We start from the raw sequence: 25,150 nt of genomic DNA, 5'->3' as shown, positions 1-25,150 counted from the left end.
TATCAGGGTTGTGCTGCAGATAAAACCTTTGTCCCTGTACTGGTTTGACGAAAAACTGGTTAATTTTCCTTCATGCAGTTAGAAATCTTTCATAACTAGCTAGCACGGTCGTTGTTTGGACTTAGTTTAAGAACAAGAAGATAACACGCCAGGGCAGAGTTAATGTTTTTAATTGTGCTGGTCTGAGAGCCAAGGACAGTTCTGAGCACTCTATCCACAGGTGTGAGGTGGCTAATAAGGCAGACACGTATGTGCATGGAGGATATGGAAAGGAAAATATGTCATTTTTCCCAAGGCTGCAAGGTATCAGTGACCCTCATGGAACAGGACATGGCAGCTGTGTTTCACAGTCACTGGGGCAGTTGCTCACCTTCTTGGTGTGTAATTGCAGACAAGACTTCTACCATAAACCTGCAAGGACTGTATCATTGGAAGCTAATTTTGCAAATGTAATGGAAAACATCAAAGCCAGTGAGCTGGTAGTTGTGAATCCTGTTCCTGAACCTTCCAATATATTAGAATCCCTGGCATGTGAGTTAGCGTGTGGATCTTGCAGCCACAGCTGGGTGCTACTGCGCAGAGCACTGCAATGCCAGCATGTTTTGTAACTTTAACCTTTAATTTTTGGGGGCCTTAGTCTTCAATCCAGAAAATGGATAGACCTTCTCTTACCTCCTCGGCTTCCTTCAGTGGGGAGCTGTTAAGAAGAGAAGTACATTAGGGACAGTGGGTGACATGAGTAATAGATGCCAGGTTAGTAAATTGAGATAGATCATTAGCATCTGGTTGTGAACATTGATAAAGCTGACTGTTGTCTATGTTCTCTCTGCAATCTGTCTAAAAAGCAGAAAAATAAAGTGTGTAAGCAGAGGAGAAGCAATGATGCATTTAAAATTGTATTCAGGTTTAATGGCCTCAAGGGAGATAGATAATACAATTTTTATTTTTCTAAAGAGTCATGAAACACTCTACTGTCCTCGAAGTAGACTGCTGTATATGGGCTGCAGAAGTTTCCCTCCGTGAGTAACTATTCATGCACATCTCTTTGTTTTCTGTAATGGGGCAACTACTGTGAGTAAACTTATTCCCACACGTAAGTGTTCTCCCAAGTGAGACCGATAATCAGAGGAGTGTTTTTATATAAATGATGTTCTCAGTTCCAGCAGCTGTGGTGCACACAGCCTCTCCTTACTGATAACATTATTTTCTGTAGCTATTTCTGCTTACGTGGTAAGTTACCATCATGGTGAAAATTATGTTGTAGTTCTATGTAGAATAGCAAAACCGTGCATTTACTCAAATAACATATAATTACAACAGTGAATGCTGCTTTTCTCTTTCTGGACACACAGTTTGGGATCAGAGCTGTTCCTAGCATGTCATTAGAAAAAGCTGGTGACCACAAAACAATGTGTCAGATATTGCGACAGTTAGAGATTCCCTATGTAAACCAAGAAGAGTTAAAAGGCATCATACAGACCTGTGCTATGCAGAAATACCAGACTCCAGAGCAAAGCATAATACAGATCAGAAGCTTTACATTTCCCTTCTGCCGATTTGGTGTCTGTTTTTCTGGTGGAAGCACTGGTGGTTGCCTAAGGTCACCAGCTGGGATTCCTTCTCCTTCTGGTTCAGGGCCAGTCATGGAAGTGCTGGTCAAACTGGTTATATCAAAACCAGCCATAAGTGGTGATGCTTGTAACCCATTTGGTGGTTCATAGAGGGGACCTAGGCATGAACATGCTGCGATATGGAAAAGCCATTGACAAAATAGCTGAACAGCACACAACACCAAAGTCACCTCAGGAAAATGGGATGACGGTGGCAGAAGACTTTGTTCTGATGATCTGTGGGGAGCTGGAGAACGTGCAGTTATAACAAGAGTATAATGGGATAGAGTAACCTTGGGTAAAATCTGCCTTGCGTGACAATGAGGTTTTACAACCAAGCATGTGGCTGTTGCCAATCAGTCACTCTTTGCCAGGTCAAACACATGCTTTTTGGATGGCTTCCATCCCCACTGGCACCTGAAATTTAACAAGAAAATGCTTGTTGTGCCTTGTAATTAAAAGTGAAAAGTACATGTGTCCAGTGCCAAAAGACAAGAGAAAGCGGGGAGTCATGTTGTTCTGACCTGCTTAGCAGTAAAACAAAGATGAGATGTTCTGCTTTGTTGGGTCTAGCATGATGGCTTGTTCCACTCCTGTGCATGCAAATTGGATGCAGCCTGGGATTTGGCATTGTGGGCAGGTTAGAATGGCAGACTTAGAGTATCTGAGTTCTTTTCCCAGCTCTGATTTTGCGTAAGCCTTACAGCCATGGTATATTTCCATTTCCCACCTGCCAAGGAGGATGGCAGAGTGGTTTTCCTTGAGGAGCTCTTGCACTGTATCCAATTTAGCCTTGATTTGCTCCTTATCCCCAGGGCATCCTGCAAGGTGCATCTGTGCTCTTGTGCAGCTGCTTGAGGTGGTAATTAAATGAAGTGCTCTCTCCACAGGGTGTGTGAGCTGGGAATTCTGTGATGTGTTTTGTTTTGGTATGGCAATTTATGGCAGGTATGGCTGCAACGCCAAGAGCCTATTTTAATTTTGTACAAATCTAAACAATTAATTGTAATTGTGATCTGGATATAATTAAATATGAGAAACAATAGAGATCAGAAAGATTAACCAAGGTTATTCACTGTAACTATGCACGGAGGGCTGATGTCCATCTTTTTAGAAAAGGCAAAGTAGTGCTGGTCCTCATTTGATTGTGCTTTTACTAATCTCTTTTCTCAGAGTTAATAATGTAAGATATCTCTCCTATGGATTTTCAGTCAGGAGGACAATAGATAATCATTCTTTAGCCACCAAACTGCTCTATCTCAGAGTGTCCCCAAAGTCTTTCTGGCATCTCCATCCCTTTTAATTTTTACAGGAAGCAAATGAAAGAATTACTGAGATGCTGTAATCTTAAATGCGTACTCTTCCCTGACTGAGCCAACTGTATGTACTACATGCTGGGACTATGTATTCCAATTGTATGTTTAGTGCCTGAGTATCTCTAGTACTAGTATCTCATGCATGTAGATTGTTCATCCTCATAGGCCAGATTTATGTGCCCTTGAACTACTAGTTCCAAGTTCTGTTGAAACAAGGCACATATCTGGTTGGTTGTAGCTAAAGCTCTTGGTTTTACTTCTGACTACCAAGATCCTGCTGAGGGGCTTTTCAAGTTAACAGTGAACCTGGGGAGCTTGATCCTGGTGGGGAGAGTGTGCTGTTCAGACAGCAGGTTTATGCTTCCATCATTTCTGGTTGACAAAATGGTCTTGATATCTATGCAGAATATTGTTGTGATACAACTTACAAAATTTATGATTAAACTTGCTCTCTATTTTGAAGATGAGCTGTCTAAATATATACAACAAGGGGGCAGCAGAATTACATATGGCATTTCAGAAGAGGACTTGATACTTATAAAAATGAACAAGTAACGCAGTGATGTCCTCTTTTGTGTTGCAATATCACCAGAACACCCTTCTGGTTTATGTTAAAAAAAAAGTTTTCATTTTATAGATTATTACTTCCTACCTTGTAATTGTCCTCTTCTTTCATGTACACTCTACAAAAGATATTTTATGTAGGACCTGCATGTAATCTGAACAGCATAATGTGCTCTGTTCATTCTCTCTCAGTGCTGGAAAGATTGGTAACTCACAGATGGGCTCCCACTGATGTTAATGTCAGAGATCTATGCTGTCTTCTCAAACAAACTTACCAGAGTAGAGAACTGCAGTGTCCAGCACAGCTGGAGGAGTCTATGGAGGAGGTCCTTCATGGGAGTTGGATGCTTACAGAAACAGCTGTTGGCATCTGGAAAGGTCAGTGAGAAACAATGGGACACTGCAGAGTAGAGGTTGGTCTGTAATTCCTGATAGGAAGTTCTGGAGACAGATTAACATGAAGTGCCTGAAAGGTCTTGAGAGAGCTATTTGGTTCTTTGGTCACGGTACATGTAATGTAGACCCAACACAAAAGTCCCAGGAAAGTCTATTTCATTGCTTTGTTTCTATGGGTGTCTGACTCATTTTTCATTATCCAATAATAAATACAGTAGTGAAAGTCACCTTTAACACTTAAAGATTGCTTGGATTTTATGGGATTGTATTGAAATGAGTGCCAGGGTATAAAAGCCTTATGGTTGAGGTACTTTTATAACACATGCTTCATAAACCCTTATAAAGTGAGTGCACTGCACTTCATCCTTTAAGATTACAGCGTTATGATTCTGGGAGATGGTGATCTGGTGCTATATTCATTAATTAAATCTGTTATTAATGTTAAATTTTGGGCAATAAGAAGTCAAGTTACAAGAAGTTGAAATGGGCTAGGTCCAGACAATTTATCTCTTATGAAGGCTCAGTGCACCTTTACTGCTTGACTGATGCCTACAGGTTATCCTTCTTCCTTAAGGAAGTTTTTGAGCCCATGTGGAGCAAGAGGGAGCCCCAAATCTGGACTACTCTGTTACACAAGGGATTGCAATGAGAGTTTTCCTTTTGGGGTGCAAAGTTAGTAATTATGTGGAAGCTGTTGCCTTCTTCATGGAAGTCTGTTTTAGATTCCCAGAGAGAAGATGTCCCTCTTGTCACAGCTGCTGATCACTAAGTAGTGGAGTGGGTTGTATGTAATCAAACAGGATTTCTCTCTCAAAGAGATTTTTTTTTTATCATTGCCATCTCATATTTTTTTTCTGTCTGACTGATATGCTGGTCTTGGTGACTGGAAAGGCAGAGATTGGCTCCCTTTTCCTTTGATTTTTGCAGGAGTCAGTATATCTACAGGGCAGTCAACAGCTATCCAGCCGTTTCTGAACATCTTCTGTAAAAGTTTGTGTAAAGTTAAGGTATGTTTCCTAAACTAGTGCAAATCATGCAAAGATATTTGTAGCTTAATGCTGATTTATATGGGTGTCGCTTTCGCTGCTAAGTAGACAGTTACTTCTGACATGGGTACATTTTTGTCTCAGATGGCTATGGGCTGATTTAATTAAACTGAAGGGTTTTTTTAATTTAAGTGACACGTGATGAGGGAAGAAGAAACAAAAAAAGATGAGATTGTCTTTGTGATGAGTTGCATCTGTCCTCCATGCGCTTGGGATAGAAGGGCTTCAGGTATGCTTTGCAGCTGTGTTCTGAGAGGTTAAGGTTGTGTCTATACATCTGAGAGCATCCTTTAGCCTACAGGGCAAGTAAATTGCAGTAATGATGTAGGAGAGAGGAAGAATGCGAGGGGAATAAATAACCAAATATTTGCCAGAGAGACATTTCAGATTGTCAAACATTTAATCTAAAATGCTTCAACAGTAAAAAATTACTTTTCACCTAAGAGAGTTCCAAACTATTCACATTGAACATACTTGTGATGAATTGATGTTTTGAAGGAAGAAAATGATTTTTTGTATCTTTAAGCCTTTAAATGTAATTTGATTTTGGTTTTTTTGGTTTTAAAAGGAGGAAAGGATTTCATAAGTCCAAAACAAGCAAAAATCCTCCTTTTGCATTGACATTTCAGCATAAATTGTTGAAATGCTTTGGCTTTTTAAACTCAAAGGTAATAAGAAACTTTGTGGGGAAGCAGGCTTAGCTCCAGAGGTCTTGTGGGACCATTCAATTCTTTAAATGTTTTAAATCAAAATGGGAAAACAAAAAAAAAAGTTTTTTCTTTTTAAAATCAGATTTATGTTTTCTTATTGTTAATGTAGGTGTAGCCTGGATTTAAGAAGGACCTAAAGTGCTCCTGAGTTGAGGATCTAGTGGAAGGAGGCCAAAAAAAAAAAAAGAAGCCTCTTTACATGTAAGCTGAGTACATTCGATATGGAAATTTCTATGAAGCTGTAAACATGAAACCTTAAGTTTCTTTTTTGCAGCGTTGTTTTTGGCAGAACTACCTTTTCAATTGCAGAAGACGACTTAAGAGGCAGTGCTACAGAACAAATTGCTAATACTTTGCTAAGGAGTTGGGTTTCTTTTGTAGCTATGGAAGCCTGGGTGGTTTGTAGTGTGTTTTGTTGGTTTTTTAAAAAAATTATTATTAACTGTTTTGTTTATTTCTTTTTAGAATAGTGCTTTATATAGGTAAATGAGAATGTGACAGGGACCTCTGAAAAGGGCCTCGTATAAAAAGCACATTAAAATGAAGAGGAAAATCAGAAAGCAATACACAATGGTTTATCTACTGATTTCTGGGAACAAAATACATTTATTTTGAACCTGACTTCTATATTAATTTACAGGGATGCTTCCTGCTAATGTAGCTCAGTGGTACCACTGCTACAGGTATTGTCCCTATAAAACTTCTCTGTGCTGATTTAAAAAGATGCGTTTTGGTAATTTACAGTGAAAATTTACGTTGGCTAAAAAAAATAAAAGGATTCAATGAAAACTGATATTAATAAAAATCTCTTTTATGTGGCAGGTTGTTTCATTTTTTTGTCCATAGATAGCTTATTAAAAGCTCCAGCTGTGTATGAAACAGATCTCTTGTGCTGGGATAACACAGAGCCAGGGAGCAAGAGCGGCGGTAAAGCGTTTGAATCTGATGCTGTGGATACAAGTAACATGATGGGGGCGGTTGTTCTTGTGCTTTGGGTGCAGAAGAAGAAGGGTAGTGGTGATGTGCCAAGCAGGCCTGTTAAGGGAGGGCAGGACCATGAAGGATGCTGGAAGAAGGACCGAGTGCCAAGCTCTAGAGGACTCTTTGGTATAACTGCGGCAGACAGATTCAGGCAGATATGAGCTCAGACTCCCTGTAGCTCCAAACCAGTAGAATCTGGGCATGTTCTAGTGTTGTGCCCATGAGAAGTGTGCTGGCTCATTACTGGTGTGGTTCAATACTCCAGATCACAGTCATCTTCGTGCCTGGGCAGCTTGGAGCAGAGGAGTGGGAATGTGTCACCATCTTGAGTCGTCCCCCTGGACACAGCTTACGTGAAACCCGTACTGAGGAAGGTGTTTGCATTAACACAATGACACTCCTGAGATTTTAGTCAGGGCAGCAGGAACTCAGACCTTAGTTACACATCCTGCTTTAGTTTTTATTATATTACCCCAATCAGACAGCTTGCCATTTCAGTGGATTTGTGCTGTGACGTGGTGTCGTTTTCCTTCCTCCCCGCTTCTGCATTTGTTCAGAGCTCTTTTAAGGGTCCTACATGCTCTCCAACAAATCTGAGTGCCTTTAACTACTTCTGTGGTTTGTGTACCAAATACATCATGGCAGGTATAGCTATGACACCTCCCCTCCTTGTTCTTTCTGCCTGCACCCTATGCTGCCTATTTCCTGGGATAAATCCCCTTGAAGTATTTGGAGCCAGATGTGTTTCCTGATCACATGCCAAAGATCTCAGGCTGTACATTGTAGTTTATGTTGGTTTTGCAAGGTGGCCTCTCTGAATCATTTCCCTTCTGTGTACTTCCCCTGCTGGTGTCTGGTGTTCTGCACAACTGGATTTCATTCAGAAGAGCTCTGTATGTGTCATCATTGCCCTGAGAGCTCCTGCTTTAAAGAAGATACACCGTGTACCAGCCTGCTCTCTTCCTCTGCATTCATCCCCTAAGAAGCAACCTGAAGTTCAGTCTGATTTTCAGGTTGGTTTGTTTTGTCTGGTGTGTGCCATTCATTGTCCACTGAATTTTGGAGCTTGAGCTATAGCCTTTAGAGAAAAAGCTATATAGTATAAACCACCTCAGCTTAAGTATGTTGCTCTTAGCAGTAATCAATCGTGCCTCCTCTTCCACTCTCCTCTTAGACTAGAGAAGACGGCAACTGAAAATAATGTTTTATATATGTGTGTATATATTCTAGAATGTAGCAAGGTGAAATGTAATTTCCTTTTTAATAAAGACTGCTATTTAATTTAATAGTATAGAAACTTATTAGATCTTAAAACCCTATAAATTACATTTGACAACTCTCTGGTGTTCCTTTGCTGTTTCCTTATGGCAATTATAAATGGCAACACAGGGTGCTGGCAGAAGTGCTTGTTCTGACCGGAGTTTGTTTATTGGCTCTTAATGAAAAGCCTGAATTTTGGAGCTTGAGCTATAGCCTTTAGAGAAAAAGCTATATAGTATAAACCACCTCAGCTTAAGTATGTTGCTCTTAGCAGTAATCAATCGTGCCTCCTCTTCCACTCTCCTCTTAGACTAGAGAAGACGGCAACTGAAAATAATGTTTTATATATGTGTGTATATATTCTAGAATGTAGCAAGGTGAAATGTAATTTCCTTTTTAATAAAGACTGCTATTTAATTTAATAGTATAGAAACTTATTAGATCTTAAAACCCTATAAATTACATTTGACAACTCTCTGGTGTTCCTTTGCTGTTTCCTTATGGCAATTATAAATGGCAACACAGGGTGCTGGCAGAAGTGCTTGTTCTGACCGGAGTTTGTTTATTGGCTCTTAATGAAAAGCGATTAATCTATATCACTGCTGGGGTGGATCCTTTGCCCTGGCCCCATAATGAGAAGTGGAGGTTTCGGGCCTTTGACAAATATCCTGCTATTTCCCCTGCCAAAAGTTGTCCCCTTCCCCCATAGCTTCCAGGAGAAAAAAAAAAGGGGGGGGTGGGGAATAAAGCCCAGAGGCTCCCACTGTTTTTTTCCTGCTTGCCACATAAAACTGTGGACCATGCCTACCTGCATGACTGGTGATGACCTTTTGTTTTTCACTCTGGTTCAGCCTCCTGTTTCTTTCATCCTCATTTGTGTAGGATCAACCTTGTTTGGGAGGGTGGGTGACAACAGAGATGTTGGGTGTGTTCCTTTCTCAGTTGGAAGAATGGAGAGTTGATATCAGAACTGCATGGAGGGGTGGATGACTAATGTGATGGCACTTACAACAAGGTATGGTGGCTTTTAGACTCTTTCAGTTTCCCTCTAGCTGTTAATTTTCCTAGCTTGGTGGTTTTGTTATTTGATCTTGCAATCACTGTTATGCTTCCAGAGGAACAAATTGCCTGACTTTGTGAACCATCTGGTGGAAACATTACACCTTTTCTATCTCATCTGACCCATTTGTTGAACTATCCACCGAAGCGTTGCAGATGGAGTGTAAAAGGGCAGCATGAATGTTTTGTGTGTGTACCGCATCAGTTCTATGCACTCGTGGGCTGTCTTGTGCTCCTTATCTGAGCGCAGAACTCTAGCACCGACCTTTTAATATACAGCATTAACTCTGTAACCTTCTGCAACATCAGGTGGAAAATCTTCTTATTCCTGAAGTGTTCTTCCTTTTAAATGTAAGATCTCTCTGGAATATCTTGTTGTATTGGCAATATTGCATCCTTCTTCTATTCTGCAGATGCAAGTGATTTTTACTGAACTATGTTACAGTTCTCTGGCACAGGAAATACGCTTTGGATGAACAGGGGACAAAATGATGTTGAAGTCTAAGTCACCAGTGACAGAAAAAGTATTAATATCTTGAAATAATGGGGAAACCTTTCTTGTTTGGAGCAAAATGAAATCCATGTTTTGATCCGATTAGAAAGAAGAAACATACCAAAGCTTCCTTCTTGTTGGAAGCCATTGAGACCTATTCTCAAGAATTCACAGAATCACAGAATGTTAGGGATTGGAAGGGACCTCGAAAGATCGTCTAGTCCAATCCCCCTGCTGGAGCAGGAACACCCAGGTGAGGTTACACAGGAAGGCGTCCAGGCGGGTTTTGAATGTCTCCAGAGAAGGAGACTCCACAACCTCCCTGGGCAGCCTGTTCCAGTGTCTGTCACCCTCGCTGTGAAGAAGTTTCTTCTCATATTTAAGTGGAACCTCTTGTGTTCCAGCTTGAACCCATTACCCCTTGTCTTACCATTGGTTGTCACCGAGAAGAGCCTGGCTCCATCCTCGTGACACTCACCCTTGATATATTTGTAAACATTGATGAGGTCACTCCTCAGTCTCCTCCAAGCTAAAGAGACCCAGCTCCCTCAGCCTTTCCTCATAAGGGAGATGCTCCACTCCCTTAAACATCTTTGTTGCTCTAAATTCCCAGGGAGCTGCCTGTGGGAGGTTTTCCATTTCCCACTCTCTGCACCAGAGCACAACCCAAGTGTACTCTTCCAGGACTTGTGGTGTGGCTGCCTGTGGGAACAGGTGGAGGTTGCTTTATAAGACTGTTAAGGGGTGTTTGTGAGGGATGTCAAAGGAGCTCAGACCTCACTCTGGATTCATACATGTGACTTCACCATGAGACCATGTTCAGTTCTAGTTTTAAAGGCCCTTTTCATTTCTTAATGGGAAGGATCAAAAACCATTTACATTACATTCACTTTCCCTTGGTGACTTCATGGAGTTAACGAGGTGCTTAAGATTAAGCAAGCACTGAAATTTTTTTGCTTGATCAAGGTCCAACATACCAAGAGTCTCACCATTTTTTGAAAACTGATTTTGGTTGTCAAAATTAATGTGTTTCCCTGTTGTAGTCTTGAAGCTGTAGCTCTGTGAAGCTGGATAAGAAAAGTTAACATGGACATACGAATGTAAAAAACTTCAGTGGGATCTCCTCTAGCTGATCATTCTGCAGCTAGCTAAAAAAAAGGCAGTTCCTGGATCTGTTTTCCTGCTGAAAGACAGTTTCTATATTTATTTCAGCTATTGTATCAATAACATGCTGTGTTTAGCACAGCTCTAATTTATTTCCTACTGTTTGCCTTTATTTTATGGTACTGGCATTTGCTTTAATGTGGTGTCGTTTTCTCCAGATGTTAATAAGATGGTGTTAATGTTTCCACAACACTTTTCTTGATAACATTTATGTAGAGCATGCCATCTGATAATGTGGAATCAACCCATTTAAAAATATTGGTAATAATTTTCTAATTAAAATTAGAGTCTCAGAAGTGTTTTCCTCCCTGTACAAATTGAGGTCATACACTTTCCCGCGCTTGGGGAAAATTATGTGTTCGCTGAGTGCATGAATATCTCCTACCGTATAAATTGGAAGCGTGATATATGAGGTCATGTATCAATGTTTGCACACACCCACATAGACTATTTTCAGATGCCAGTGGCTGATCCAGGTAGGCATTCTGTATTTCCAGGGAGGTGTTTCCCCCATTTGTAGCTCTGCAAGCTGCCAAATAGCGAGCCTTAAATCTCAGAGATGCCCTGTTGTGTACATTTGGAGAGAGTATTCCACATTTGGGAAAAGAGCTGGTAGACTGGAAAGGGACCAGAAAAGCCTGGTGTGGCTGTCCGAAGTTGATATACCCAACCAAATTCAGCTTTGATGTCAACATAGTATTCTTCATTCTTGCTGGGCTTTCTGAATTTATCTAGGTAAAAATAAAATAATAATAATGATTAAAAAGAATCACTGAATGTATGAATGAATCATCAAATAAAATGGAAGTGAAAAATCCTATTTGGGAAATCCTATGGGCTGTTTACACTGTAGAAGCAATGTTCTGAACACATCTAATAGGAATCGGTGCTGTACGATCTCACTTTTAAAACGATGTTCAGTTTCACTTTTCCATCAACACTCTTTTTCCTCCATTTTTCTATTTAGATCATGCTTCTCAGTGATCCAGAGATTGAGAGCAGCATCCTCATCAGCTCTGATGAAGGGGCTACCTACCAGAAGTACCGTCTGAACTTCTATATCCAGAGTTTGCTCTTCCACCCCAAGCAGGAGGAGTGGATCTTAGCCTACAGTCTGGATCAAAAGGTGAGCAATTTATTTCATATTTCAATAGTTCTTGAGCCAGGTGTTGAAGGGGATAGTGTCAAGAAGGTCACACTTCCAGAGATGGTGTGCTTTGTTGTGCTCTCACCTTGCAGGTTTAAATGTGCTCAAAACCCACCCAATGACTCCAAAGCAAGCTTGCTAAAGAGAGTGAAGTTACACAGTGATCATGATGAGTATGGAAACTTTAGTAGTGGTGATGTTATCAAAGAGGAAAAGAATCTGTGATTTGACAAATATGGAACTGTTCTAAAAATCTTTTGATTTGTAGGCTGTGGTGATTGCTGAGCTGCCTTTGAGGATCAGGCGCTGGGACTGAGCTGGTCTGTAACAGCTGGCTGTTGCGTGTGACAGAGCGCTCTTTCTGCTTGCAAACTGAACTTGGTTATCTGGAAATCAGTAACAATGACAAACTCCTCTGTGCCACTTTTTAACTCACTTTGCAGTGCCTCCTTTTAGTGAGACAACTCTTAAGTCTGTTACTTTGTCCTCAGCAAGCCTGTTCTTACAGAGCTCTCATCTGCCTTGAAAGCTGCTGAGCAATGCGGGTGCAATGTGACTTGTAAAGTGTCATAACTATAGACCGTGTGCTTCAGTTCTGCAACAGCAGTCCCCACTACAGCCCAAAGCTGAGACATAGACTGGATGATGAAGCTAAAAATTTTAGAAAGCTTAAAAGATGCCAAGCTTTTATCTTTCCTCTCTTCTGTCATCCGTAGACTGGAAAGTAAAAGCATGCTGAATAGCCACTTTAAGTTTTTTGCATTAATCTGTTAAGTATGTGTGTTCTAGGTGGGATTTTCAATTCCTACAGTTATTTTTCAAGTTTTCTGAACTAGTCAGTCTCATATCCCAGCTATAAGGACAATATACCTAAAACATTGTGCCTCTTGTATTTGACAGAATTTCATTTGAAAGGCTAGTGCAAGTCTTTACCCAAGTAGTTGCTGAGAGTATAATCAAACGATCTACTTTCCAGTGTAACCTTTCCATCCCCTTGTTAACAGAATGCTATGGCAGGCACCAGCTGGTTTGCTGCTATGCTACTGGTAATGTTTGAGTGACATTTGCAAGCACAAAGCTATTGTAAATACACTGCTTTCATAGTATCAAGTCCTTACTGTATGAAGGAGTTAGTCAAATGTCAAATAGTTTTGTGCGCTCAGATGTGTTAACAGGGATTTTGAAGTAGGCTAGAAAGACCAATCTATTTGATGTAACAGAATGGTTTGATGCCACTTTCAAACTGGAGGTAAAGCTTTTAAATAGTAATGGTGTTTGTACAAGGCCAGCCCTGAAAGAAACAGACATCTGATGGATGTGAAAAGCCAGATATGGCATGCTGAGTATGTGTTTGCAAAGAGATCCAGCTGTAGTGAGTGTAGAGCATCTGCTTTTGGGTTGAAACACTGTAGTTCTATTTCCAGCACTTCGTAGTCTTTTTGCGATATGTTAGCCACTGGAAAGAGAAATTAAAAGTATTCACATGCACTTGACTATGATGTTGTAATTATACTTCCCTGTTCCAGTACAGCAATAGTGGCTCAGGAACATCTTTCCCTCTGCTCCTTCAAACCAATGCATCCGAGTGCCCACTTCAGCTGTTCTCTTCTGATCACAAGAAAGCCAAGGAAAATGAACTATAAGGTTCACCATGAGGTTTCTCGCATTTTATCCCGGGAACTGGACAAATTTGTCCACGGTGTAAGAGCAAAGATGAGGTGCTCTGCAGCTTGTTCGTCAAATGGAAATGGAGCAACGTGAAGTTTAGGCTTTGCCTTTATATCTGCCTTTGCAATCAAGGCCACTCATAATGCTTTTCTTCAGCGTTCAGAAAGACAGCCTTAAGTGCTGGTGGAAAGTTGATCCTTGAGTGGAACCATGGAGGCAGCACTTTTCCCAGTTGAAGCGTTTGCTTAACATAACCCAGGTTTGTATTGTGCTCAGCCACATCTTCGCTTGGTAAGAGCTGTAAAAGGATTGTCACTCTGGTTCAGGATCATGCAACTTCATTCCATTATAGTTGATACTGAGATAATGGGCTGTGCTGTTAGAGTGTGAAGGCAGCACTATAGGCTGTGACAGCTGTGCTGTGGGAAGTCCCCAGATGAAGTCTTTTGAGAGGCCAGTGTAATTCATGCCTGCCTGTCTGGAAACAGGGGTAGTGCCACAGCTGAGTGGGAACCAGAGGTCAGCCGTGACCTTCTGTTAGGTGTGGGTTAGGCCAATTATAAGAAGAAAGTGTCCTAGAGGCTAAAAAACCCTAAATCCTTAAGAAGCTTCATCAGGTCTTGTGCATCATCGTAAGACTGTTGCAATTGTTCTCCTCTCTTGTTCTGTAGCAGCCAGATTTGGATCTCACCTTCCCACACTGCCATACTGTGCCCTCTGTGCCAGCTGTGATCATGGGATCGTGCGAGTGGCATGATCTGCTGCCGACTGGAAGAGAGACATCAAGATATTAAGAGCTCCTAAAATAAGTGGCTAGAGAGGCTGCAGTAGTGCTCTGCAGTTGTGAGGAGGCTATCCAAAGAGATGCCATGCTGCTGTCAGGGGCTCATTGTCCAGCTGCAGCCTGGTTCTGCTGGTCCTCCTCTGGCCTTTCGTTTTGTGCCCATTTTCCTGTGAGGCAGCCTGAAGTCTCCTGGCACAATATAGGTGGTGCTGGATCAAATAGCGCTTGCTTTCTCACTTCATGTACCCAGGTTTTTGGGATACAATTGCTCCGAAACGCTTTTGATTTAAATGCATGAAAGGTCAATTAAACAGAAAGTTTATGAGTCTGTAACCTGCAGGTAATATTCATCCACAGATACTGTGACAAGGAAGGTGCTGATGAAAGTCAGTGGCTTGGTGTATGTTGAGTGGGGCAGCCACTCCTGCAGTGGGAGACCATAATCTTCCATCTCTCTAAGCTTTAAAAGTGTGTTTGACCTTTAAAGTCTATTTGTAATGACTACTTTAGAGGCAGATTTAAAAATGCAAATAACTTTGAGAACAAATCAAATACATACAGTTTGACTCCCAGTAGCAGAAACAATTAAGGGAAGATGTAATCCATCCTCTCATAACTGTGAATGTGTAAACAAGTTTGCAAGTTTCATTTCATTTCTTAGATTAAAAAACAGCTTTCAGATTAATATTTATTTTATTAATTTTCTTTCCATTACAAGTAATAACATGATGTTGTAAGCAAGCTGTGGTCAACTTGGAAATTAATGAAAATTATCAATCTGAAAATCCATTTTGCATAGTGTGTTATTCCACACAGTAAAACGAAACATCAACAGCTAGTGCCCTACAAATAATTGATTTTATCACTGCCTAGTTCAAAAGATTTTAAAATTGTTTTCTTTATAAAAATAGAAAACAATATTAAATTTTTGTGTGAAATAAAAATAGTCAATATTTTGGATCTTCCTCTTAGAAAGTCTTCCTCTGAGATCTTCTGACCTACAGTTGCATGACCGTGATTCAAGCCTCTTTTTAAATCATTCTTTTATCCTAAGCATCCCTCCTTCTCTCCATTTTAGCTAACTTCTACACATTTGACAAGAATATTAGTCTATTTGTGCAGTTGATTAAAAAAAACCCAACCAAATAAAAAAAACTCAACACATTTTGCATTCTGTCCTCTAACAAAATAATTGTCCCTTCCAAGCTGGTGTTTTAGAAGATGCATTCACTATTTTAAGACTGAGGAATAAATGGAATAATGTAGAACTCGACCATACCCTTGCGTGGAACCATGGTCTTTACACATTGTCTGCAGTTTGGCAGTGGCAAAGTGATAACTGTTTTCAGACTATGGTATCCCAGTTAGTTATTTATCCAGCTAATAGCAACTTCCTACAGGCTTTTAGCTTGCCTAGGAGAATGCTGTGAGACCTCAGACTGAGTGTATTTATTTGTGACATGCAAGGCTCGTCCCCTCTTTCCTGAGCAAGTGATACCTTCCTGTGGTAGTATTCTATTTGTGAATTTTCTCAGCCAGTCACTGTTATGCAATTGTCAGGTGTAATTCTGATCATAAGCTTATGCTTCCAGCTTGTCCTGCTCGCTCTCTCTTACTCTCAGCCTTGATGTTCAGGCCTTGCAGTATGCTCTGTGGAAAGACTTACTGTCCTTCTCACTGTTCCTCCTATAGCCTTGTTGTTGAATAACCCCACTTCCCTAGCTTATCCCTTGCATGGATGTGTTTTTATACCTACTTGTGGACTTTTCCTACCAGTCTCATGTGATTCCAGTTTAAAAGTCAAGCCTCACAGCAATCTTATGTCCAAAAATGACCTTCCCCTTGTTTTAGAGAAAGAGCCCATTTCTTCTCACTAGAACTCTTCCTTGAAACATGACTTCATAGCTGAGAAAGTTAGAGGCTTTCTGATGTTCTCTTCCATCAACTGAAATAATTGACTACAGCATCAGTTCAGTCCTCAAATCTTTTATTACCATTCCCACATGGGTATTGTTCCTCACCTTCTTACTTGGGGCTATTCCAGGGAGCAAGGGAGAAGATTCAGTGAGATGGATCGAGCTCAGCAGGCTTTCTGAAAGATGTTTTGCTGTGTGGCTGCTGCTTGTTTTGTTCATATAAGGACAAATCACAGCCACTACTATTTGTTTCCTCTTTGGAGTATTCAATGAGTTATTGAGGATACTTCCTCAGTATGAGCCAACGCAGCATATCATTCCTGTTCTTAATTTTTGTAGCTGGTTATGACCCTCCTCTGTCTTGCTAAGTCTCTTGTATTATCAAATAAATGCAGTATGGCTGAGCCAAGAAATCTGTTTGTGTGGGCACAAATGTGTAGCAAGTTCATAGACCTTAATGTCTTCTCACAACATATAAAGCATAGACAGAAGGAATTTTTGCAGGGCTTTAAGCAAGCATGGGCGGGTATACTACTCCCCCCTGAGCAGCCATGTGGCATTGTGCAATTATCAGGCCCTGGGAGATTAATTGCATCTTGTGAGTAGAAAATCTTGGATCTCTTCCCAGTAGCTTTGTGTGTGTCTACTTTATTGATAAAATAGTGCAATCTGATGAGTGCACATGTTGGTTCTGTAAATGGCCCCCTGTGGCCTTTGACAGAAGGTGGACACTGTGTAAATGTTACAGGCAATTTGACTGCAAGTCAGGCTGGGTCTCACTAGTAGTGTCTGTATTGGTGCTTGGATACATGAGCCAAAACAAAGGGAAAATGGGGCTTCATCCTCCACTTCTCATGTGTTTTTGCAGAAAATATGTAGGAAGCCATTTGAAATGACTCTCGTATCAAAGTGTGATGGGAAAGGGAATACATGGAAAAGGTGTAATATTATTTGTTGGAAAGTATTGGAAACTGCTTTACGGAGTGCTGTGAAAGGTCAGAGTCTACCAGCATATACATGAGGTATCATTTTCATTGCTGCCATTCATAGTGGCTGGGGATGAATGTCTTGAATCAGTCTTGCATTTCTGATACTAATATTTCAAGTGCCTCATCATTTGTCTCACTTATCCATGGAACCAACTAATTTTCAATAAGCTCAACTTTCCACACCTCAGTACCCCTCTGGGGAATGGATCAGTCTGGAGGTGGAAATGGAGGAGAGTTTACAGTTCCATGGAATTTCTCTTAGAATGACATTGAAACTTCTTGCAGAGCAACATGCATGATTTTTTAATTTTTTTTTTTTAAGAGATAAAATATTAGGGAAACAGGGACAGAGAGATTTTAAATATTTCAAATCACCATTGTTAAGAGAAAAAGAATATGCAAAGAGATAAAGTTCCACCTGTTCCTTACAGGCCAAACTGTAATTTGGAACCCCTGGGAATAGATGAGAGACTAAATAATTCAGTAACAGACCAATTTAAATTCCCCTGCTACACCGTTATGAATTTGAGATAAACATTTGGATAAACAAGCTTGACAATCAGTGGCTTCTCCCTCCACAGAGATTAATCTTCATCAGGAGGTAAACAAAAGAAAGTGGGTGTCTTAATATCTCTTCAGTTGAGGTGATAAATAAAATGTGCAAGATAACATTCTGCTGTATCACCAAGTTGCACCTGGCAGTATCAGGTCTGACTGGGGAGATTCCTTCAGTGTTGGAGATGTGGCAAGTTATCTGAAAATTGAATGTGGTGCATGTCAGAGCCCTGACTATCTTGACTAGACACTGCTGAATTTATCAAAAAGGACCACAGATAACACTAGGACTATGTGGGAAAGTTTTTTTTCAATAGCCTAGACACACAGAACCAGAGCCATGAAGGTAATGCCTCTCTGCTGCCAGGTGAAATTGTCTCCTGAAGTTTGGGCCCAGGCTCCCAGTATGACATGGGGCAGTTCGGCTGTTAAGGGTGGTATTTTTTTTTTTTTTGACAGTGTCCAGTTGAGTGAGGTGCTGCTGCCAAATTTATCCAGTTGGACCTGCTGAGAGGAGGGCAAGGTTGGTTTCATGTAGGCACCTTATTCTAGGCAGTCATCCATCTTCGTCTGGGATCCTTTCTGATGAGCCATTTTTGTAGACTTATACAACAGCCCAAGTTGGAAGAGATCTTGAAAGATCATCTGGTCCAACCTTTTGTGGGAAAGGGAGCCCAGATGTGATTATCTAGCACCCTGTCTAGTCATTTCTTGAAAGCATCTAGTGATGGGGACTCCACTACATCCCTGGTGGGGAGGTTCCAGTGACTGTTGTCACTGTAAAAAATGTATTTTTTTATATTAAGATGAAAGCCCTCCTGATGCAACTTATACTCCTTGCCTCTTGTCCTCTCCATGTGGCTCCTTGTGAAGAGGAGTTATCTAAAGAAATTGAGTCCTTTATACGTGCATGCACATTGAGAAAAAGACAAATCCTCATCTCCTCTTTCCTTGTCATAGTAGGTCACTGAACGGGGACATTAAGAGAGCCCTCAGTGCTCTGAAGGACCCTTGGGCTCTGTGTCTCAGGGGCTGCCAGTGCTACAGGGTGTCAGGCTTAACTCCCCCTCCATCTGCTCTGCCCAGCTTCCCTAGCACAGACACTGGGGAGTTATATTCTCCTTCATTCCCAGTAAGTGCCCCAAGCCCTGGTGTCAGGTGTGCTCTGAGTTGGAACTCCTAATGTTGGACAGTGCAATTCTATGAGAGCAGCTGCTCACTGCAGCCATGCTGAAATTAAGCTGCTGCATGTCCAAAGTGAGATGTGACTCCAGCCCAGGCCTGTAGGTTCTCTTTCTTTAGGAACTGAGGTGTGGGGCTGATGAGGAGAGGTGGCTTGGTGGCTGCCTCACATCTCATTTTGGTATAAATCAGCAGGCTCCTGGAGCTGTCACCTTGTCCTCAGCAGCACTCCTGGTATTCAGATGCTCACACTTCTGACAACTACAGTTACCACTTCTCCTTTTATCAGCAACAGCTCGAGACTGCACCTCTGGAGTAAAACTCAGCTTTTCTTAGCAAGATGTGAACATTATATTTAACAAGGAAAATAAGCTCTTTCTGCTCCCTCATGGATCCTCATGGTAGAATCACCATTTAATTGTATGATGTCAGAGAACACACTGGGGCTAATTTCTTATCATGGCTCATTGATATCTGAAGAGCACAATGGCTGTGGTTCCAGTCCTATGGATACAATACTCAGCTTTGAAATTTATCTTGTACCAGTCACATGGCATTTGAGCACCCTGCAGAGTGAAGCTGGAGGCATGCGTACTGCATTCTTTTCTTCACCCAAAGGAGAAAGAAGTTACTCCTACAGGCCTAACATACTAAGGAATGAAATAAAGTGAGTATGTTGCCCAGCTATAAAGAAACACTTAATGTTTCATGTGTAATACAAGCCATATTGCAGTAACTGCTCTTAGAAATCCCTACCATACCGACTGGTCCATTGTATTGCAGATTCATATTAAGAAGCAATCCCTGCTCCAGAGAGCTTGCAATTAAACGCGAAGCTGACAGAAAAAGCATTGTCCCTGGAGTATCCATAGTGTATTCAGGCACAGGTCATTAAAGTGTTTCATTGCCTAACTACCACTGAGGACTGTAACAAAGTCAGAAACTGAACCCAGATAGAGTCCTGTTCCCATGACTTAACCACAAATAAGCCTTTCATCTCTTTGCCTTTTGAATGCTCTTCTGAGAACATCAGGTTATACAAACATATCATGTGTCCTTTGCTGGACAAGCCACCTGCCAGCAGTTCTCTCAGGCAGGCAGGGCTCCATCAAACAGATAAACTGAAATGTTAGTAAAGTTAAAGAAAACGAAACCAAATGAAAAAAGCCACCACCCACCAAACCCTCGAGACTGGGAATATTTAACGGCAATTTACAGAAGTCTCTTCTTCAATATGGTAATGAACTGAAGAATTGAAATCACTTAACTTCATTTACAAATCATGAATATGTATCAGTGCCTTTAAATGAAAGGACGACTAAAACAGATATAGTGTTTATTCAATTCATTAAAAGGAAGACAATTTATCAGGAGTTTTTTTCCACTCTTAAACTAAAGTTATATGCAAATGTAGGGAAATCAAGTCCTTGCGCTAATTCTGCTGCATGATGAATATTTTTATAATCCTAATTAGAACCAGTCATTTGATTCAGCAATTTCCCACAATCTAGCCAATTTGAAATTAAAATAGATGCCTTGATTACAAAACTCATTAGCAAAGAAGCACCCTTTTCGCTAACCAGTTCATTTGGAATGCACAAACTGAATGAAGTGAGGAGCACTTGTGTTGTCAATTGCCGTAAGTGAAGTGAGCCTTAATTGTTAGCATTGTGAAGTATTTGTATTGCTCCATGTTTCATTGCAGTATAATATATCATTCATTAAATGTAACAAAAGCAGTTTTTAAATGATTCAATTAAGTGGTATTGGTGCATCAGGTAATTTTTATAAAGTCAAATGTCACAATTGTTTGCATTTGAAGTATTGATGGGCATTACTGTCGGAAAGAAGACATATGACTCTGAGTTTATCATTCCGATTATGGTAAGCTTGGCAGTTTTAATAGGAGATGGGAAATTAAATTATGCAGCCCTGGCTCTACTTCAGAAATGTCCAATGAATTTTGTCCTAGCAAAATAGTGAACTTTGGGCTTGTGATGATTTGTCGTGGCAAAAAGAAAGTAACTGCTTGTGAAACTTGATTTAGCTGGAACAGACTTTCCTAATGCCTTTTATTTATGTTATAGATACTTCATGAACAGATTTTACTTTGAGAAGGAAAATATAGAGATAAATGGGAGGAGACACATTTGATGCTTAAATGTGCTCTGCTGCCGAAGAAACCTAGTTCATCATGTAACAGAGCAAGGATCCTCTGGTTTATTCCTGGGCCACACTAAATCATAGATGTATATTGATTTTATCTGGAGCCTAAGTGGGGTGAGAGGTGGTTATAAATATAGTAGATGGGAATAAACATGAAGGAATGAAGAAGGCTAAAGAATAAGAGCACCAGCAGCATGATTTATTTTGCCTGGCTGTAGAGATCTAAAATGTAGCAACGTATACCTATATAAGGTGCAGAGGCTGCGCATAGTGGTTGGTGGTGATCTACTGAATGGTGTTGATTGATTTCTAGAAGCAAATGCAGGTGACTATTTTAGGATGAGGTAAATTGTACCTTAGACTCATTTGTATTGACTAGACCTCCACTGACTGTCAAGAAAGTAATTTCCTTTGCTGAGATGTAAGTATTTGCTATATTACCTGAGATTAGGGGACTTGAAACCAACCCTGCTGTCTGAATGTGTGCAAAAGGGATTACAAGGGATGGGATTCCAATATGATCAAAGCAACAAAAAGCATTAAGTTTCCAAGTGCCTGCTATTGTGCCTACAGGTTATAATAACCCACGCCTTGGAGGAGAGAGCAAACATGACGTGCAAGCAAAGATGGAATTACCAGTCTTTTGCTTTTCTTTATCAGGATTCATTTGTGTAGATGTGACTTACCTACTAGGCTGCTTCAGTGAAATGAGATGAATCCAGAAGGGTTTACTTGGCCTTTTTTCCCTTTTCTGTTTCTTGCTTTTTCTCTCTCTCTCTTTCTTTCTTTGCCTTCCATATTGCTTTTCAAAGCTCCATTTCAGTATTTGCCCGGCCTGATGGCACCATTAAGTCTCCTCTAAAACCTGTTTAGCAGAACTATCAGTGATACCACTTTCAGTTGAAGAAAGAGTGCAACTGTTAACTCCACTCAGCTGTCTGTTGCTGCTGACCGTGGGAGACTTTAGTTTGGTGTCCTTTCCACTCTCATTGAATTGACTCCATGTGGTGCTTGAGTTTAGAAATGTGGCTATTTAGTCCAAAGAACAACAGGATAAGTTTAACCCAAAATATCGCAGCTGAAATAAGAGGAGCCTAAGAACATAAACTTGTATGAGTTGTCATCAAAAATTCATTTTGAATAGCACCACATATAAAATGTAGAGCTTAACAGAGAAAAAAAAGTCAAACCTGACCTCAGAGAAGCCAAATGGTTTAGTCTGGGCCTAATTTTAAGGTTATGCATAAGTGGTTTTGTGGATTAAGGACTGTAAGTATGTAATCCTTTATACATTAGGGTGTGAAGTGCTTATACGGACAGGCTTATTCACTATTGCAAAGTGCCTGCAGGGACATACAAATCATGTATGGGCTCTTAGTGTTGGAATTTTAGGTAGTTCCACTTCTCTTATCTTTCTTTAATGCTTTGGGGTGTTAAAGCCATAGCTCAGGGATGATGGGTCTGCCATCACCTGAAAGTATGACTGTGGGCATGTAGAATTGAATACAGAGGGACACTATTTAAATCCTTCAGATCAAGAGTGCTTTCTGGAATGTGGTGTTTAAGAAACTGTTATGTTTTATTAACCAAGAGGGGTCATGCTTTATCCAAAAGGATTTGGGACCCAGTAGCTCCCATTACTGTCAGTGATTCAGGCAGCTGAGAGCTGTTAGAAATCTGCCCAACAGGGACTGTTCTTTCTGTCTGGGTAATGGCAGCATTAATTAGTATTTGCACATTGCCTTGACAATAAAAGGTCTCAAAGTTTGGAAGTATTGCACATTAGGATGGCAGTGGGCTACTTAAGACAATACTTTCATCTTTAATGTCCTCAAAGATGAATGATTGGGATGAGATAGACCAGTGTCCTTGAGGCAGCCAGCTAGATGGATGATGCTGAGGAGGGAAGGTACAATCTTCCCCACTCATGCATGCACATGCCTATTTGCTACATCATCAGCAACCCACAACTGGGGCAGTCTGTGAGGGTGCTCCTGAGGGGTGTATTTCCACGTGCCAGATCAGGAGCTCACAGTCAGGAGTGGGAATAGCTGGCCTGGGAATGGCAGGCTGTTGTCCCTTGCTCTCAGCTCTGCCCCTAAGGCAGGGGTGTTTCAGCTTCCTCTTAGCAGGTGCTGAACCTCTGGCATAATTGCCTAACCTGAAAAAACTGCTAGTACTTGGAGAGAGGGACATGTGAAGTATCCAGGGGTGGGAATCTTTAGGCACTATACAGCCCTGATCCTGATGCAGAGCCTTGGCTGCGGTTGACAGTGCCAAGGACCAAAGTCTGTGCCAGTGTTTTACTTCTAGCTGCTACTGTAACTATGCTTTCCATTGCAGTTCAGGATGTACAGGACTCAGTCTGGCCATCAGATCCTACAGCCTGGCCCTAGACCATACAGAGCGCCTGTGACTTGATTTCAGTGAGGGGTCTACTTGATTTTGTAGATCCAAGGATGCCCTTGCGACTTTTGCACCATGCGGTTCTTAGTAGCTCCCTTTGTGCCATGGCCAGGAGGAATCACCTGGTTTACCTAGCAGCACTTGCATTAGCACAGTCCTGTTACCTACCACGGTCGTGGAAGGAGATTTAGATGTCTCAGAAATCACAGCCTGATGGTTGCCAATACTGAGGCAGAGTTGACAAGGCAATGAGAGAGGCTGAAGCACAGAAAGGTGGAGCAAGCTATGCAAGAATTAGCCAGCTGACCATTGGCAGTGCTGCAATGTTACCCAGGCTTCCTAAACTGTGTTTCGTTTTGCTCTCCGCTGGCCCATGTGGTCCTGTAGAAATGTTACAGGAGTTCCTTTTCTTGCAACCACATCTCTCCCCAGGCTTCAGGCTGTGGCAGAACTTCCAGTGCGGTTGGAGTGGGGACACCAGGTGGGAATTTCACATCAGCAGGTGCCGTAGTGGTAAATGTGCCACAGGGCAGAGAGGGCCCCTCTTTATACTGTAGCACAGCAGTATACTAAAAAGCTCTTACATTTAACTTCAAATAATTTAGTGGCTATTGTTTGAAACAGTTTTCTGTAATACTGGAAGCTGGTATGTGGCCCTAATTTTGTTTTAGGTTGCCTTTTACAAATAAGTTTGTCTCTCTCTCCTCCCTTTTTGAGTCCCTACAAACCATCCCTGCCTCCAGTGCTTGGTTTCAGCAGGGAAATGAACCATGTTCTGATCTAATAGCACACCTGAGCTGCTTTACAAAAGTTGTGTGCAGTCGCATATGTAGGAGCTGAAATTCAGTGTGGGACCGTTGGTTTTAGCAGGGAAATGATGATTTATATCACTGGAGGGTTTTGCCTGAAAATATGCATGGTATTCTGTTCCCTCAAGAAAACAAGATGCATGTAGTTTATTCCTTCCAGTGCACATGTTTGTTTTTCTTCTCTAAAATCTGCCTGCTGAGAGATGCAGTCTCTGAACTCATCTGCCTGTGTGCAAGCTATCACTTATGTTAAGACAACTATTTATTCCTATTGTTCAACCTTGACATATGAAAATTCACCTATTTTTTTTTTCTTTTTTTCCCCCTCTCCCCCTTTTTTTTTTTTTTTTTCCTTCTGATAGAAACTGCTTGTAATGAATATTATTCTGGGGAATAACGGTGCCAAAGGAATAGCCGTAAGTCCTTTGTTCTCACAGTAGGCACAGATGATTCAAATGTCCCATACACTCCATGGTAACCCAGTGTGTGTTTCAGGTTTTCATGCTCATTGCTTCAGTGGTGAAAAGAGAGACCACTGCCTGGATTTTCTGGTCTGGCACCTCAGAACGAGAAATCTCAAGCTTTTAGAAATCATTAATTGGTCCCTCGAAAGTCATTAATTTGGCAGAGAAAAAATCAGGAAGGTGCTTGAAGAGCTTCAGTTATCCTCTCTCATATTTCTCTGGATTCTTCTGTGGCTTAGAAAAGGTTAGGAATCATGTTTTTCAAATGCTTCCTCACTGTTAATAAAACCAGAAGCTTTATCTTCTAGTTTTTTCTATCTTTTTCTATCTAGAAAAAAAAAGGCAAAAAAGCCAAGGTTTTTGTAATCTCCTGATTCTAGAACTGTTCTCCTGCAGGCCGTCTATGCTTCTAAGAGAGATTTTTGTTCATCATTGTAAATGCTGATCATTTTCAGTTGCATTTTG

The 25,150-nt window shown here is 41.0% G+C and overlaps 1 protein-coding gene across 1 annotated transcript in view; it reads left to right on the top strand.

Annotated features, from left to right (window-relative positions):
• Positions 1 to 25,150, top strand: part of SORCS3 (sortilin related VPS10 domain containing receptor 3) — a 293,071-nt gene that overhangs the window by 146,271 nt on the left and 121,650 nt on the right. The window contains exon 4 of the mRNA XM_065638696.1: positions 11,567 to 11,725. Within this exon, the coding sequence (XP_065494768.1) occupies positions 11,567 to 11,725 (159 nt within the window). The remainder of the gene's footprint in view (positions 1 to 11,566; positions 11,726 to 25,150) is intronic.

Source organism: Caloenas nicobarica, chromosome 7 (genome assembly GCF_036013445.1).
Source record: "Caloenas nicobarica isolate bCalNic1 chromosome 7, bCalNic1.hap1, whole genome shotgun sequence".
Taxonomy (NCBI): Eukaryota; Metazoa; Chordata; class Aves; order Columbiformes; family Columbidae; genus Caloenas; species Caloenas nicobarica.
This window is presented reverse-complemented; position numbering and strand designations above follow the sequence as displayed.